Genomic DNA, 18358 nt, shown 5'->3' on the forward strand with positions numbered 1-18358 from the left:
CTCTGTTTCCATGGACATTGGATATTCTAATGATTACATTTGGTGTATCTCCTCCATCATATTGTTTACTCTCAGCAATCAAATGTTTCTTTTTTTTCTTTCTTTTTTAGTTGTTTCTTGATAGTTGTTCAACCATTTTCTTCTGATTATCTATTTAAGCTTTGATGTGAATGCCATAAACGTTTGCCACAGCCATTTCCAGTGCTCCTGAGAAAGGGACAGGATGTATTATCCTGGAGTTCAAGAGTTGGATTTCTGAACCTGTCCTCATTCTTCCTGCATGTGGCCACCCACCTGAAGATGTGCCTTGCCTTTTAGGTCCACATACTCCCTCACACATCCTTCCCAGGGAAAACACTGTAAGTGATTCTTATTTGGAGTGGGTTGGAGTGGGAAGAATTCATGTCTAAAATCTACTGGGCCACCCAAACATTGACCCTGGGTAATATTCTGAACCTTTTTCCTGCTCCTTTTGCTGCTGCCTCTGAAGTTCTATCACTCTGAAACTTTGTCAGCATTTTTCTCTTAACAGACATGTAAGGCTGTGGTTCTTCCTTCTATTGGACTCCATCTGTTTTTTATCTTTCTAAAATAATTCATAATTTGGGAATACTAAAATTTTCCCTTCACTTTCTGATTTTCAAGTATTGCTATGAGTTCATTTACTTAACACATCTTTCTTATCATAGACCTGGAGCAGGAACCGGAGATCATAGTTCTCAAGAGGTCATTTAATCCAATCCCTAAGTGGAGTTGCTGAGTCTACCTGGTTTATTCCTTGCTGCAGCAAAAGATGATACACTTGAAACTGAAGGCAAATGAAAGATAAAGATTACAAATTGAATTATAAAATAATTAAGGGCAATAAGAAAGTGCCTTATGGATAATCAAAAATAATGAGATTGCTGATAAAAAATAGATTCTAAAAGGGCAGAAATTATTTGGAAAGGAGACATAGTACACAAAGTTTAGACAAGATATAGTGAATTTTGGAGTCCAAAGAGCCATATTCCTTTTGAAGTTACTCTGAAAAGTGATTGATGAAATCTAATAGAATCTTTAAAAGTATTTGTCAAAGAAAGATTGGATTTTGATTATGGCTTAGGCATTGATTGATTACATACCTCTTAGGATTGATATAACCCCCAAATTAACAGTCGCAAATTTTTGATTTCAGAATTAAGAAGCATAAGTTAAGGATGATGCCACAATGAGGGATTTGATTTTCCTTCTTTCTGTTTTTCCTAAATATGCAGCACTCATAAATTTTAGGTTTAAAATGTTTATTTTGCACTTACATTATTTTCTTTATATAGATTTGTTTTTTTCAAGTTGGAAATGTTGCTACAAGAAAGTTATGGACTTTTAGTCTGACAATTGCTATTTTGAGAAGGCAATTTCTAAAAAGTTGACATAAAAATCTCATATCCTTATGTGATTATTGTTGGCATTGATCAATTCTTATTCATTTCTTACACAATAATGATGTGTCAAAATCTTAGCCAGGAAAGAGGAAGACTTATAAGTAAGCATAGCTACTTTCCTGTGCCTACACACCTACTAGTAGTAAATGTGAATATTTAGTGTTTATCTTCTAGAAATACAAAAAAAATGGTGGGACAATGTAGATTCACAAATATCCTGATGGACAGTATCCAAAACAACTGTCTAGTAGCATGAATTCCTGAGTATACTACCCAAGTCTCTTTTCTCTCCTTCTCTAACACATGGCAATCATAGCCATCTAGTTACATTTGGGAAACAAAATTTAAATAAAATGTTTTAGTACATTCTGATGCTTGTTTGCAAACAGGTACGGAAGTCTACTCTTGCAAACAAGGACAATTTTGGTATTCAATCCTCTTTTGGAAAACAGTAACCTATACAACGGAGTAAGTAATGTTTGCAAATGAAGACCTTAGACGCCAGACACTTTGTTAGTCAGAAACATTTCTAGGGGAAGCAACTGACTGATGTAGGTGTAATGAATACATAAGTCTAGATGAAGACTCTGCTTTTGTGGTTGCTTCTCTACATTTTGCAAGAAACCACATTGAGAAACATCATATGGGCATGGTTGAATGCCTCAAGCCTTAGTTAATGAATGAACTTGTTTTAAATTGGCTTATTTCTACTTTTGTTCTCCTTAGTGTCTTTAAAATTTCAGGGGCATCTGAGTTTCAAAATGCCTATAAGCTGGAACAAGATGATTTTGCTACTAGGAATGGTCTGTTTGGAACAAGGCACATCTGCAAATCTTCCTCTTCCCAAAGGTAAGTTCCAAATAAGCTCTATAACTACCTTTCTCTGAAGGAACCACCTTTGCTGACAATGGGCATCACAACTGCACTCCATATTATTTTGGAAAAATTGAACAAGCAAATAAGTTTTAGAGATCTGATTGTTTCTTCAATAATTTTTTTTTGATTTTGCTCCTACAATCGGCATGTGAAATACTTAAGGAATGCAACTAAGTTTGTTTCACTTAGGTGTACTAAGTGAATTGGGATTATTTATTTATTTAGACATGTTTCACAGTACCATCTTTCATGGAGCAAACTCTACACATAAGCATAGGTCTAGAAGCATTTGTGATCTTTTGGAAAATTATCTTACTAGGAAATATGAAGCATGTTCACTGTGATATATTGGAAATAGTCTTTTCCTTGTGATTATCATAATCTGAAAATAGCTCTTGGCAGGCTTCTTTGTGGTCAGAGTTGTGCCAGCCTAAAGAACCACTATGTTTTCTGTCTTTGCCTCAATGAGTTCAGGAAATAATAAATTTCTGTCTTTGCTTCAGTGAGTTCAGGAAACAATAAATTTTGTATCTAAAGTAATTATGACTCATTCAGCTGAAGCAGTTAGAAAATAAGATGTTGATCCAACATCGTACTCCCACTGGCTTCAGAATAAAAAAAAACCTGAGCATTATATTCATGCACTGCTATCATTTAGGTGAGCATCTCTTTGATTCTTTTATTTTTTTCATCTGAAATGCGTAGATAACAATGCTTGATCCTTAGGCATGGAATGGAGATTAAACAGGGAGTCCTATGAAAGAGGTTTTATATTTTAGCATATTTATCTAAATATCTGTGTTATTAGAGATATGTTCTAAAGAAAAAACATTTTGATGACTCACTTCATTTCCATGGGAAATTAATGCTGGGAATTGTGCTAAACCTAAGAAATACAGAGATGAATAAGATGTAGGTCTTTTCCTCAAATAGTTCATGGTCTGGTGATGGAACAAAATGTACAAGTATAGCATGGTAAAAATGATTAAGTGATGGGCTGGGGGAGAAGGATTGCTACACAACCCATGGAAGAGACCCTTAACCCAGTTTTAAGAAATCAAGGACGACTCCTCACTTGAGATGATTTCCAAGCTCAGAAGTAAATGAGAGGATTTATTTAGGCAAAGGAGTGGGTAGATTATGAGACAGGGCTTTATAAACCCTCCTAAAATCATGTGGAAAGACCTACAGGAAGAACATGTGACATGCCATCTCTGAATTACCTGGTGGAGGTCAGTATCTTTAATCTAACCTATTTTTTATTTGAGAAGTCAAAAAAGCCCACGGAGTGCAAATGAATGCAACTTTTTAAGGGATAAAGTATTTTCCATAAAGAGGAAAGATTTGTCTTATTACCTGGCAACCTTCTATTCTAAACTATGGTATGTGAATCAGGACACTGTCTTCACTCCACAGTCCTTGAACACTGTGTCATTTTCCATCCCAGCAGAGAAATAAATCCAGTAGCATTTGTTAATATATGACTGTGTGACTGGCACCACAGACTGCAGTCTTAGACTCAGTCTCATGGGTGGAACAGAGAAATATGCACACAACTGCAATGAAAGCAGAGGATGTTATCACTGACAATTGGTTGAACAACTTTATTCTTCAGGAATTGTGGTAGATGTTGTGGATGTCAGTATTTCTAAGACTTATGTTCCTATATTTGAGGATCCCACTGTACAGTTGTGTTGAAAGACATAGAAATAGCCATAATGGTGCATGATAGATATCACAGAAGAGAATACAGAGTGCTGTGAAAAAACTCTCAGGGGCTAGAGAGCTCAGAATCAAAAGAGGTCTGCATTCCTAATAACCCACTGGAGACCTCCTCCTGAGGCCTTAACCCATACTTCAGGAAAGTATATCCCTTTATGATATACTTGTCCTACATGACACAAACTGAGCAATTTACTGCAAATTAAAGCAAATCCCAACAACTAACTTAGAATCATCTTGTGATCTTTATGCTCCCTATCTTGTTGATTTTTCTTGCTCAGAAGGCTTTCCTATGTTGCTCAGTACTAAAAACTATTTAGTCACTCAATGTTTGTCTAATTTTTTTTTTCCCAGGTACCGAATGTGGGAAGAATCTGGCTAAGGTAGGGCCTCAGAATTACTTTAACATTTTCAGTCGCATTGTTGGGGGAAGCCAAGTGAAAAAGGGTTCTTACCCCTGGCAGGTGAGTCTCAAGAAACATTCTCTGGTATGTGAGTTGTGAGATGTCTCAGGGCTGGATCTCCTGAATAATTGAGTCTTCAGTGCTCCATCCTGTCTAGTCCTTCACTAACAATCTTATGAGTGCATACAAAAATCCAAGTTCCTCATGATGTACATCAATTGAGTTCCAGAAAAAGTTTGTTCAGAACAATTATATGCACTGTTGACTTGAGTCACAAACTATTGAAAGTAATGCAATCCACAACTTTCAACTCTTAAGACAAAAATACCACTTCAAGAAGCTAAAAAAAATGAATTTACTATTTAAAAAACAATTCTTGATTGAACGAGTATATTTTAAAAAATACTTGATTTGTTATAAAGACCAGAGAATCCACTTTGTGTTTAGGGTGTAAGGTTCTCACGTATATAATAGGACCTCTCAGAGAGTAATCAAGAATACTGCCTCCTTAGTATCTAATGTCCTAGGAATTCTACCTCAGTTTAATTTCCTGATCCTTCTATGACATGAAAATGGATTTGTGCTTTTGCACCAGCCCCAGGGTTTGTATCTATTGTCTTTGAAACTCTCGAGATTTTCCTTACCCTTGAGGTCATGTTATCTTCTTGCTTCTTAAATTTCCATTTAAAGCAATCCTTCTTTATTTTTACTTCTCATGGATAAGTCATAACTTTTAGGTCAATGAACAAATGTTAATGGTTGGTTGATTAAGTTTGTGTTCAGGAGGTTGACTGATTAACTGAATCATTGTCATTTGATTAACTGGTTAAATACTTGATAGAATAGTTAGACTGATCAGTTAGTTACTTGATCAGGTGTTTTTCTAGACAATTTAGAAGTCCATGTTCAGTTCCTAGTAACAGTAATTCATTGACTTTTACTTCCTTGCTCTTTGTTCTATTCTTGGCCTCTTCACTCTGTTTCTCTCTTTCTCTTTCTCCCCTCTTTTCCTCTCTCCCTCTCTTTCTCTCCCTCCCTCCCTCCCTCCCTCTCTCCTTCTCTCCCTCTTCTTCTTCCTCTTTCCCTCTCTCTCATGCTGGGGATCAAACCCAGGGTCTCACAAATGTTAAGCATGCCTGAGCTCTACCATTGCCCTCTCTGCATTACTTTTCCTTTGATTTCTCATTAAATAATTTTTGGTCAAAAGTTGACATTTCTAATAAATTGCTTTGTTCTAATTCCAAAAATGTAAATATTGTCATTAAAAGTATTTAATTGTACATTTAAGTCATTTTAGAATCAAATAAAATATTATAAATAAGATAAACCAAAGATAAAAAGTATGCTTGAGAGGTAGAATCAGAATGACTTTGAAAAAGATAAAAGGGTCAAAGAGTTTATTAAAAGTATGAGAAAATCATAGGTCCAAACTATTTCTCTAAGAGGCTTGGAGAATTGGAGCATGTGTTGAAAGGCTCCCAAGTCTACAACTTGCCTTTTTCCCCAAACAGCTGTACTCTGCTATATTTTCTACTTCTTTTTCTTCATTCATAGGTAATGTTCATACTGTCAGAGCCACAGATCTGGGTCAACAGTGTTATCCAAATAAAGAAATAAATACTAATATTTCTAACTATCAACTCTACTAAAACTCTTACAGCCAATCATTTCAAATTAACTACATCTTATCTAGACCAAGGCTGGGAATGTTCTGGTTCCAGCACTGCCCTTCTTTCTGAGCTGTAGTGTATGCATTTTACCCCTTAAGAAATTATGAGTGAGTATCTGGGTGTATATTTTAGAATATGCTCAGTTGTCAGATTTGGGGAAGGGGGGAATCCTTGAGCATGAACTTGTACCTATTTAAGGTCTTTACTATTCAGGTATCTCTGAAACAAAGGCAGAAGCATATCTGTGGAGGAACCATCATCTCTCCACAGTGGGTGATCACAGCTGCTCACTGTGTGGCAAACAGGTAGGGATGGACTCACTCAAGGAAGAAAATCAGATCACCCCTTTCCTCTCCCTTGGAATCATCAGTGATGACTCTTAAAATATGGGGGAAACTCTAATGCTATAACACAAATGGGGCTTGGTGACATTGTCAGATGCTACTCAACTAGGTTGAAAATACACATTCTTCACAGAGGTAAAATACTTTACTAAATTGTAATCAAGATCCTGTCTCCATTTTTGTCCTCTTTCATTTAAGTCTGCAAAATTTCTTTGGATGCCCAGCTAGGCACCAGGGAGTGCCAACATACAAAAATTGAGACACAGTCCCTACCACTGGAGAGTTAATAGACTAAAAGAATAGTCAACTGATAATTTCTCTACAATGCAGCAGACAGTAGGCTAGTGAGATGCTGTATGTTAGATTAGGTACGTAATATAGTCAAAATTCAGAGGCATATACCAAGAGAAAATGATGCCCTTTCTAATTTTGTATAAAAGTATCAATCTTAGAGATGAAGGATTCCAAAAGATGGTAAGCCAAAGCTCTTCATCCATCTCAACAATCCTACCAAACTCCTTTCTGATTACCCAGGAAGATGGGGTCTTTTCCATGTCATATAAGGTCTTTAAATCACAGATATAAGGAAGGTAAGGAGAAGATCCCAATTTTCCCTTGTTGTAATTAGTTCTAAACCCTTGAGTGTGTGTGCTCTCTGTGACATTAGAGTTATGATGCTATTCTTCATAATATACACTCTGCATGAATTCTTTGACGTTGAAGCAGCATACTTAGTGGGAATCCCAAATCATTCTTAAAGGATTTCATTGGTATTAAGGATAGCTGAATATGGTCCCCTAGACTTTAGAAGCCTGAATTACAATGTATATGCATCTCTAGATAATCAGAATTGATTATCTAGAGATAATAAATGTTAAGTTTATCATATCATTGCTCCATATGAGGCCAGTGGCAGAATTACTAATTCTGCACTGAAACTGGGGATCTCTGCATGTTTTTCTAATAGCATTGGAATCATTCTCATTTGCTCAGCAACCCCACCACCCACATTATCTATATAATTTTAAAGAGACAAATTTGTCAGCAGCTGTGCTGTGAGTTTCATTGAAATCCACCATTTTACTGCTCCCTCTTCATAGAAACTTTGCATCAACTTTGAACGTTACTGCTGGAGAACATGACTTAAGCCAGGAAGAGCCAGGAGAGCAAACCCTCACCATTGAAACCATCATTGTACACCCAAGATTCACCATCAAGAAACCAATGGACTATGATATTGCCATTTTGAGAATGGCTGGGACCTTCCAATTTGGTAAACATTTGAGATTCACCCTGATTTGAATGCCCCCTGTTCCCATGACCTTTGACTCATAATTCCCTGCAGTTCATATTATATAGCATGTACCCAGCTGTTCTAAATCATGTGTTTTGAGATAGAGATTTAGGCTGGAAAGTTCTCTACCTGAAACTCTCTTTGCTTGTAGTTCTGGATATAGAATTATGTGGAGTCAGGAAAGGAGAGGATCTTTGTCTGATAAGTAACCCCAGTAGGTTCCAAGCAGATATTACAACTCTCACCAAGGTCCTTGGGGACTACCTAGATGCAAATTGGTGAATGGCTAATGGTATCCTGTCCTGTCCTCTGTGAATGAGATGAGCACTGCTTTGATTTTTTTTTTTTTTTAGGCCAGTTGGTGGGACCTGTGTGTCTTCCAGAACCAGGGGAAAGATTTGAGGCTGGATTTATTTGTACAACTACAGGCTGGGGCCGCTTGACTGAAGGTAAGAATACCTGTGCCACTCTTCTTAATCAGAGTTTAGAACTTTCTGGTGGGCAATCAGAAAATAGAATTTTAATCTACTTTTTTTAAACAGTTATGTTTAAAAGATAAAAAATGTAACATTTTGAAAGATAAAAAATGTAACATTGTACTTGGAAATTTAGGTTTTTCCAAAGGACACAAACTTGAATCCAGTTGATGAGGTGAATAGGGCATCTTCAACTCAGAAAGGGTCAGTGTGCCTTGCTGAGGCTCCTGTACTGTGTTACAGATGGAATCCTCTCACAAGTCCTGCAGGAGGTGAACCTGCCTATTTTATCCAAGAAGGAGTGTGTGGCAGCTCTGTTAACCCTAAAGAAGCCATTTAATGGGAAGACCTTTCTCTGCACAGGCTCCCCTGATGGAGGGAGGGATGCATGTAAGGTGAGTGGCATTGGCTGGGCTGACAGGCTCCGCTCAGGCAGGTCTCTCCTCAGCTTTTTTAGCAGGTGAGGGGCTTCAGGAAGGCTGATTCCAGCTAAACCTGGAATGTGGAAAGAAGAGCCAGAGTAAAAAGGAAAAATAAAGTCAAAATAAAGGGAAAGTTTAAACAATCTGTTTTGAGCAGGGGTGTTCAGAGGAGGTTATCTGATTTTTCCAAAAAGACCAAATAATAGAAATAGTGCCAAGAATAAGCTCAGGATTCATCCCTACAGGATGGATGGAGCTTTCTTATTTGGAGTTTGTAGATGTTTGGAACTTTACTGGTCTTCTGTTCTCCCGTTGATCAAGAGCTGAGGTCAATTATTAAGTATCCTATGGATAAAGAGTGAGCACCGTAGGGAATCAACACTGACAATGATGGTAAAAGAAGCTTCTTTCTTCTTCAGGGAGATTCAGGTGGCTCACTCATGTGCAGAAATAAGAAAGGAACCTGGACTCTGGCTGGCGTGACTTCCTGGGGTTTGGGCTGTGGTCGAAGCTGGAGAAACAATGGGCAGAAAGATGAGCAAGGGTCCCCTGGGATCTTCACAGATCTTAGTAAAGTGCTTCCCTGGATCCGTGAACACATCCAAACTGGTAATAAAGCCATTATGCAAGGTTAAGAAGTTGGTGTTCTGCTAGGGCAGATCATCAGCTGTCTAGCCAAGTCAGGACCAGAGTAAAGAGGTCTACTTCTGTTCTCAATTGGTGCATAAAGATTATGAAATTTGTTGTCAAAAACAGGAGCTGAATATGGTATGTGATACAGTAGAAAATGTTCAATGATATATGAATTCATACATTTTTTATTTTGTCAAGTTTGCCTTTAATTGAAACAGTTTCAACTTGAAGATATGTTTTCTCCACTTATTTCTCAGTTGTTCCAGCAAGATTCAGCTAGCTATAGCATAAAACAGTAGTAATTTTGCCACCCAGGAAACTATTTGGGGGGATATTTGTGTTGTTACAACTAGAGAGGAGGCAGTGGCACCTACTGGGTAGGGGCCATGGATGCTGTTAAGTATACTAACAGTGCACAACACGGCGTCCCACAAAGAATAATCTCATCCCCGATGTTAGTAGTGAGAAGCCCTGGCACAGAACCAAGTTCAGTAAATCAGAAAAGGCCAGCGAATGCATACACCAGGGGCTGAATTGTAGCCTCATTTATACCTCCAAACTCAACTTAGTTGTTTTTTTACCTGGTTTCTAACAGCCTTAAAGGGCCTTCCATCCTTTCCTGAAACAGTTCATTCAAATTAGTTCAGTAGAAAACGACTTGTTGTGGAGCATATGGCACAGCATCAGGTACCTGAGCATTAAATTCAAGTTGTAGATATTCTAGAAACATTTTTGTGCTTGTAGGAAAGTTATTTCCATCTGTAGCCTCCATTTTTATGTACAATCACCTCTTTCTGTTCTGTGTAAATGTCATGTTAATCACTGGTTAATTACTGTCTGTTTCTTAATTAGGCTACTCAATAAACCAAGTAAAATCATCTACTTTTTTATATCAAGACCCCTTTCATACTTTGCCATTTATCCTTTCTGTTCTTTCCACAAGAGTAGATTTTCATAATAGTATATTGACTAAAAATTCTCTGCACTTTTGAGCCAACTTTTTGAAATATTGTTTGTGATACCTAAGCTTTGAGTTGTGTTTTTCTTTTTCTTTCCCAGGGCATCAAAGAAAGAGCTCCAGAGGTGGGTATTCCTTGTAGTCTGCTCCACCATGAGCATGAATTAACATATAGCATTTCTGAATATCAGTTTCCTCTATAATCAAAAGTTACCCTCAGCAAGAGTTTTCATGTTTACTAGGTATAAAACTACCAAGCACACCTGCAGCCCTGCCAGTTTGGACAATCACATGCCCTGGATTCTCTCCTGTTTCTTTTCTTGTCTATTCAGTGCTCCATCTAATTCAGCAAACATTTGACAAACTCTAGCTTTGAATCAGAGACTCGGGAAAGAAAAGAGGTGGTACAGATGTGGTAAATAAGTTCCACACACCTCCCTGAAAGTGTCCTTCATTATATAGGGGACTCATCCCTGTATCACATTGTAGCTCTGCAATTAATTCACCTTGTGATTTTGGGTAAGCTCTTTCCTATCTCTGGACCTCAGTTACTTCATCTATAAAGAATAGAGGTTGGACCAGATGGTCTTTAAGGCCTCTTTAGCTCAGATCTTCAATTGTTCCTTGAGCCCATAAAACTACCTACAAAATGCCATATGGAAAATAGCATCCTCAGAGCTCAGAGGCTGCTTCTAGCTGAAAATCTAGTTGAAGGAATCATCCTTATCCAAGGATGGATATTGAAAGATGGAGGTAAGAGAATGCAGGATGTAAGAGACCAGTAAGTCAGCCAAAACAGTTGAAATGAAGGATGTGTAATGGGGTTTCATGAGAGAAAAGAATAGAAAGATAACTTGATAGCAAGTTATGAAAACTTCAAACGTCAGCCAAAAATTTTAGACTTTATTGAGCAATAAGAATTTGATTAATTAGATAAATAGATTAGAACTAGACTTTCCTGATAAAAGAATGGACTTTATAGTCATTTTGATGAGCAGTAGCAAGGAAGAGGAAAGAAACAAACTTGATTCTTTGATAGTTTTGAGCATAAGATACTAAGGATACAGAAAGTCATAAAGTCAGAGGCAGATGCAGATTTGCTGACCCAGAGAGATTCCATCAGCAGCATGTTGAGTTTCAGGGTGATAGCTATGAGACCATTGCAAAATCTGTCTGAAGTTCAGAAAAGCAGAGATAATAATCAAAACTGAGGGAATGACTGAGACTGGTCAGAGGTCTGAAATATAGAGAGAAGATGAATGCTGGGATAGAACCTGGGAAATATCTGTATCCACAGAATGGGGTCAGAGGAAAGAATTAAGGAGAAAAACAAATCCAGAATCCCAAGGCTAAGCAGGATCTAAAAGGAACAAAAATGAATATGGCATCTCAGAAGGCAAGACAGGAAAATATTTCATAAAGAGTGAAAGAGTACATAAAGAATAACCAGGAGGCTCCAGTGTCCTCAGCTTCTGGAAGGAGGGGCTATTATGGCCAGCCAACATCATTGACCCTGATTCCGTGACTTTCCCTCCCAGCATCATGCAGTGAAAAGGATGGTATAGTCAGCGGGTCTGATGGGGAGCTGCACTTCCCAGAAAGTCTCCACGTGTATTATGACAGTGAGCAGTGAGTAGCCCCTTCTGTCACCCTTCCCCAGACTCCCACCTCCAGTCTGGCTCCACCCATTAACTGGACAGCAATTGTCACTTTCTATCTAGAAATAACATCCTCTCCACATGTCTGTCTGCAGACAGTGTGTTTGGACCCTGTTGGCACCAGAGGGAATGCATGTGTTGCTCAGTTTTTCCCGCATGGATGCAGAGTCTTGTCACCACAATCACCTGGCAATGTATTCTTTGGAAGACAGACTCTTTGGTGAGTGGATTTTCACACTGACCAGTGGAAATCAGTAATAAGTGGCTTAAAGAGGCCTGGTTACAATATGTTTGGCATGGAGTCATCTGTAAATGCCATACTTCCGGTCTCCCAGTTTGAGACTCAGATCAGGAGGAGTACAGAGGAACTGAACCTGAGACTGCAGGGTCACAGGGCATTTCACTTCTGCATCATTTTCACTTGCTCTTATTAAACTGGGAGTAAAATCTAGGCATATTGCAGGGTATCCCAAGCAGAAAGCTGCTTTCCCAGGCATGAAAAGGATCTTTACCTGCAAAAAGGAGACAAAAGTTACATAAGAAACAGGAATGGAGTGGTTCTAAACTGGACACGATTTAGCCCCTCAGGAAATGTTTGGCAATGTCTTAGAGACTTTTTTGGATGTTACAACTGTAGAGACTATTACTAGAAAGCTGTTAGGTTGTCCCAACTGGAGGGTGTTTTACTGGTGGAAGCCAGGGTACTACATAAGACACCAAAAAAAAAAAAAGAGAGAGAGAGAGAGAGAGAGACATAAGACACCCAATAGTGCTGAGATTGAGACACCCTGTTTTAGACAATCCTGAAATATCATGGAAAATTCAGTTCTCTTTAAGTCATTTAAAGGGTGATGTTTTCTAGATTCTAAGCCAAGAATCTTCTTTCTCATCTTGCAGGAAAACTCTGTGGAGAAATCCTCCCTTCCTCTGTTCTTGTTGGTTCCAATTCTATAAAGCTGAAGTTCATCTCTGATGCCACAGATTATGCCACTGGGTTTAATCTCACCTATAAAGCTGTTACCCCAACCCACTTTCCTGGTAAAACCATTTATACTTATCACATGCCCTCCAGACCCTTTGAAGAAGTTTGGGCATCATAGGCATAAGCCCCCTGGCAAGGCCCACTAGTTCCATAGTGCAGGGGACCAACTGGCCAGCTTGAGAGCAGGGTGCAGTCTCTCCTTCCACAGCCTTGATGCTTTGTATTTATCACCTACCAAGTAAGCTGAGAAGACCCAAAGAATTCTGTAAGATCTATGCACATCCCTCTTCCTTCTTGTTGGCTCTGTCTAAAGATTCAGTTCACACATCACCTGTGAGAGATGGGAGGGAGAACAATGAGAATTCCTCTTCCTTAGGTGCTTCCATTTGTTTGGAGTTTCTTTATGTATTTCAGATTCGGGTTGCAATTCCTTAACTATCCTTTTTAAAGAAGGCATCATACAGAGTCTTCACTATCCTGAAGACTACAATGACATGGCCAACTGTAACTGGATTTTTCAAGCCCCCAAACATCACATAATTAAGGTATTTACTTGGGTTACTCTTCCTTAGCCATGGCATATCCACAGAACAGCTATCAGAAGCACCATGCAGCAGAGGTTTTTATCTGAGTTATCCACTGCTATATTCAAGTTTTAATTAAACACTTGAATAATGAACCAGTTTAGTTTCCCCTGCAACTATCCACTTTTACCACTAGATAGCACTTGCACTCTTTAGTTTTTGTTAAAAACAAAACCAAATCCCCCCAAAATAGTGTTGTCTTAACCTTTGTACCTGGTGACTTTATCAGTCTCTAGTTCCTTCTAGAAACAAGCATTTCTTCCTTACAATTCAACCTCTGACAAAACACTATGTTTGTAATGGCAAACAGATGTCAATAACAATTAGTCCAAAATCATTAAGCCTTCTAAGTAAAGGAGATAGAGCAAAGAAGAAACAATGCAGAATAGGCACAGTGGATGACTAGCTTCAAAAAGTCACAAGTGTACTTGGGGTGGGGGGCTGGTAGGAGGTAAGGCTGAGACCCTTCAATATCAGGATATGGTGTTTATTCCACATTTGCCTATGAGTGTTACTGGCCATTCATTGGTTTGTTTTCCCATTAAACACTAGTGGACAATCTGCAGAGAGATGTCACTAGGTAGCTGAAGGTCAGGCTACAGTCAGGATGAGATTGGACTTAGGATTTATTTATAAGTATTTCTTTTAAAATAATAATTAAAAGCAAGGGATATATGAAGGAGTAAGGGCAGACAAGACCTCAAAGCCTCAAAGTTCTCCAGTATGGGAGTGTATTTCCTAACAATGGTTCACATCTTGAGAATTGGATGGTCATTAGGTGTTTTATTATTGTGTGACTATTACAGAGTGTCTTCACACAACCAAGACAGCTCCAAGGTCACAAGATGTATAATCTTATGAGACCACTGTCCCATATGTGGTCCATTGTTGACCAAAACATTGTTATGTTGTGCATGACCATATTTGAACAGGAAAGAGGTCTGAGATGCAGGAGTAAAACTGAATTGGTGAAGTCACTCCAGAGAATGGATCTTTTCACTTAAAACACAAAATAAAACAAATAAACAAAAAGATGTGGCAAATAGTTTTGGGCTTACCACATAGAGTTTAAAGAGAATGAGAATTAAGGATGAACTGTTCAGACACCACCACACCCCTCAATAAGGCAGAATAATTGGACTGGACAATTAAAAAGTTGAAAAAAGTTGGGCGTGGCAGTGTCTGAAGTACTAAAATAAGTCAGAAATTAGGAGCAGAAACAAGATCACATAAGGTTTACAAATGAGTGAGATGAGTATAGATCTTCTTTTTCTAATGTTTTCTGAAAACCAAAACAGAGTTAAGGCAAAAATTTCAGCAGAATTAAGGGAAAAAATTTTTTTATTCACAATGAAAGATAAGAATTTAAATATAAGCATATTTCTAGGAGGAGTAAGAAGAGGGAATTTAGTTGAAAACCAGAAAATGCTACTCTTCTCTTCTAAGGTCTTCCTCCAGAGCAAGTTAAGCAAATCCAGATTTCTTTGCTTAATCAAAATAAGGTCATTCATCTGTATTGTTTACTCTGAGAATAACCTTCAGTCTCCTCAGCTGTCATTTCAGAGTCTGGAAATAGAAGAAAGTGGAGACTGCACTTCTGACTATGTGACAGTGCACAGTGATGTAGAAAGGAAGAAGGAAATAGGTTTGTGTTCCTCAAAGGCTCAGCTTCCCCTGGTTTGCATTTAGACCCAGTCTTGAGATGAAGGATATGGCTCAGTTTTCCTTAATTCCCCTGTACCACCACTCCTTTTTCAAGGGCAGGAGGAGAGAGACAGGACCAAAGAACCACTTGAAGGGAAATTCAAAAGGCCCACAATGAAGGAAGAGCCAGATGGGGAAAGTCCCATCAAAATAAGCCCTGTAGCTGGAACCAACTCTTGGCAGCGTTTTAGTGGGAGTGTGGCAGACGAAACAGAATTGAAACATCAATGGGGTTAAATGAATATTTAAAAAAGCAAGCTGCCTTTTTATTTTGAAAATGAAGTGTGATATTTACCTGAAAAGCTTACTTCTCAAAAGTTAACTAGAGGACACATTTTTTTTCTCCTATCCATGTCATGTTTATTTGCCTGGCACTGGATGATGCTTTGGATTGGTCTTCAACCAGCTCGGTTGTGTGGCTATGATGTCCCTCCCCCTGTGCTGAGCTCCTCCAGTGTCATGCTCATCAACTTCCAATCAGATGAAAATGGGACCTTCAGAGGCTTCCAGGCTGCAGTCTCCTTCATTCCTATAGCAGGTAAGAAGAGGGAGGCAACGATCCTTCAGTGTCTAATTCTAATCCTCATAGAGTGGTAATAAAGGGAAACCTTTAGAATCCAACATGGATCCATTTGATTTTCATAATTTGTGGTAATTAGATCCTATAAAGTCACTGTGAACACTGAATAAGTGGCTACTCAGCCATTCCTCCTAAGAAAATACAAAGTTATTTTCCTGGGGGCACTGTACATTTTTTTATCAACCCATCAATACATAACCTAGTTTTAAGTGTTTCTGCTTAAAGACACATTATTCATATGTATTAATGATCATTTGTATTAAATTCAGAGCAAATAGCACTATAACTCATATCTGAACAAAGCTTTTCTAACACATTCTGGGTGAGGTACATTTCAGTCTTCTTGCACTTAGGAACACTAGAGGGCACTTCAGCACTATGCTTGGAAGACACACTAAACTGAAGTCACCAACAAAAAGCACACCCACAATGTGGTACTAAATAGACAACGAAAAGGACATTTGTTTATAGGATGAGAGCTGAAACAAGAAGACAGGGAATTGCCTTATTTTACGTCAGCTGAAAACCTGAAAGTTAGATGTTTGTGAAAGCACCATGAATATTGCTTTTGAGGTTATAAATACATTTTAGTGAGTAGGTGAATTCACATATATGGAACCTATAAATAAGAAAGATATATGGTGTGTCTGAATCTTGGCCTATCCTTACTAGATGTGTGGTTTTTAAGAAAGAATCATCTCAATGTCATTTTCAACCTTACAATGGGAGAATAATCATGTCTAGGAAAGAATGGAGTGGAGATTAAATCAGATAAGATACACTTGGCTATAAGCAAGGGCTCATATAACAAAAAAAAAAAAAAACAGAAAATATAATCACCAATCCCAGGCCCTGGAACCTATACATCTTTTTTCCCAGTCTTCACCATGATCCCTTTTCCATATGGGAGATCCCACGAAGCAATTATCTGCTTCCCAAGTTGTTCCTTCTTGTTAAGAAACTACTGTTGGAAGAAAAAGGCCAGGTTATAGTTACAATATTCCACTTCTCAGTTAAAATACTCACAGAGTCCTGCTAACTGAGGTGTCCCAAAATTCTAACATTATCTCATAAGTAATTTTCTGATGACTTATAAGTCATTTTCTGATGACTTAATTCACACAAAGAAAACCAACCCTGTTTTTTTTTTGTGTGTGTGTGTGTGTGTGAATTAAGTAATTATGTTATGTTTATATCCAGATTTAAATACCTTGGTATTAGAGGATGGACCAGTGTTTCTGGAGACATGGAATGTGCCATCTGAAGAAATTAATGCTTCTGGTAAGCTGTTTGGGGACTGTAACTACTTAATGTGTATGCGTGTGTATACACACACACATATGTATATACACACATACACACATATATGGAACATATTATCCAGGGTTCAGTCAGAGAAGCAGGTGTGATGGGTTGAATATGTTTTCCTTCCAAATTGTGTTGGAATCCTCCAGTACCCTAGAATGTGACTTTACTTGGATATAGGGTCTTTACAGAGATTAACTGAGTTAAAATGAGGTCATTAGAGTAGTCCCTAATTCTATATGAATGCTAGTCTTAATAGGGGAAATTTGGATGTAGAGAGACACACATACAAAGGAATAACATGATATGAAGAAGAAAGCAGAAATCCAGTGACATATCATTTATAAGCCAAGTGTTTTAGTCAGCTTTGCAATGCTATGACCAAAATTCCTAACAAGAACCACTTAGAGGAGGGAAAGTCTATTTGGGGCTCTGGTTTCAGAATTTCTCAATCCATAGATGGCTGAGTCTATTGCTCTAGATCCAAAGTGAGGTGGGATATCACGGTTGAGGGACACAGTGGACAAAAATGGCTCACCTCATTGAGTCAGAAAGTAGATAAAGGGGGAGAGATAGGGTCCAGAGTGAGGATGCACTCTTCCAGAGTATACCTCCAGTGACCCACCTCCTCTAAAGTTACCACCCAGTCAATCCATTCAAACTAGGGTGAACTGACCAGGTTACAGCTTCCAGTCTAATCATTTAACCTCTGAATTAACAGAGGTTATGTGATTAACACAGAAATTTTGGGGGGACACCTTATTCCCAAATCATAATACCAAGGAACACCAAGAGTTGCCAGTGAACCACCAGAAGCAAGAAAGTTCCATTGAACCTCCATCGCAGATCTCCAAAAGAACAAACCTGCCAGCTCATTGATCTTGGATCTCTAGAACTGCGAGACAATAAATTCTTCTTGTTCCAAGCTACCTGGTTTGTGGTACTTTGTTATAGCAGCTCTAGCAAATGAGTGCTTCAAAATTTGCTTGCATGATTTGTAAGAGCTGACCAAGCAAGAACATCCTTAAGGCAGGCAGGCAGAAAGGGAAAATGTCGAGAGTATTGAATCCACAGCAGGAACTGAAGTTGTTCTCCGTAGGCAGTATCTCTTCTCTTTTTTCAGGAAGCCTCAGCCCTGCTTTTAAGATCTTCCAACTCATTACGTCCAGGATGATTTTCCTTACCTAAAGGCAATGGATTAGGGATGATAGCTGCAAACTTCCTTCACAGCAACACCTAGTGTTCAATTGAATAACTACAGGCGCAAGTCCAACCAAGTTGACATATCAAAAGGGTCATTGTCCCTTCTGTTCAAAGCAACA

At 38.4% G+C, this 18358-nt stretch overlaps 1 protein-coding gene across 1 annotated transcript; it reads left to right on the forward strand.

Annotated features, from left to right (window-relative positions):
- Nucleotides 1-2062: 2062 nt before the first annotated feature.
- Ovch2 (ovochymase 2) lies at nt 2063-17961 on the forward strand. Its single transcript, XM_046437924.2, has 16 exons — nt 2063-2273; nt 4377-4486; nt 6310-6401; nt 7541-7713; nt 8088-8183; nt 8454-8605; nt 9052-9241; nt 10325-10348; nt 11762-11852; nt 11977-12101; nt 12779-12919; nt 13278-13408; nt 14999-15092; nt 15558-15689; nt 16932-17012; nt 17820-17961. The coding sequence occupies exons 1-16, from the start codon at nt 2186-2188 to the stop codon at nt 17867-17869; spliced, it is 1770 nt and encodes a 589-aa protein (XP_046293880.1). The 5' UTR covers nt 2063-2185; the 3' UTR covers nt 17870-17961.
- Nucleotides 17962-18358: the final 397 nt, after the last annotated feature.

Source organism: Marmota monax, unplaced genomic scaffold (assembly GCF_021218885.2).
Source record: "Marmota monax isolate L192 unplaced genomic scaffold, Marmota_monax_Labrador192_F-V1.1 WCK01_AAM20220418_F8-fsc00061, whole genome shotgun sequence".
Taxonomy (NCBI): domain Eukaryota; kingdom Metazoa; phylum Chordata; class Mammalia; order Rodentia; family Sciuridae; genus Marmota; species Marmota monax.

What these genes read in the sequence shown, in the direction of transcription:
- Ovch2 (XM_046437924.2), top strand. Translation starts at nt 2,186, where the DNA reads ATGCCTATAAGCTGGAACAAGATGATTTTGCTACTAGGAATGGTCTGT. An exon ending in GGCTGGGACCTTCCAATTTG is followed by an intron (nt 7,714 to 8,087) that starts GTAAACATTTGA and finishes TTTTTTTTTTAG; the next exon opens with GCCAGTTGGTGGGACCTGTG. An exon ending in CTGGGGCCGCTTGACTGAAG is followed by an intron (nt 8,184 to 8,453) that starts GTAAGAATACCT and finishes ACTGTGTTACAG; the next exon opens with ATGGAATCCTCTCACAAGTC.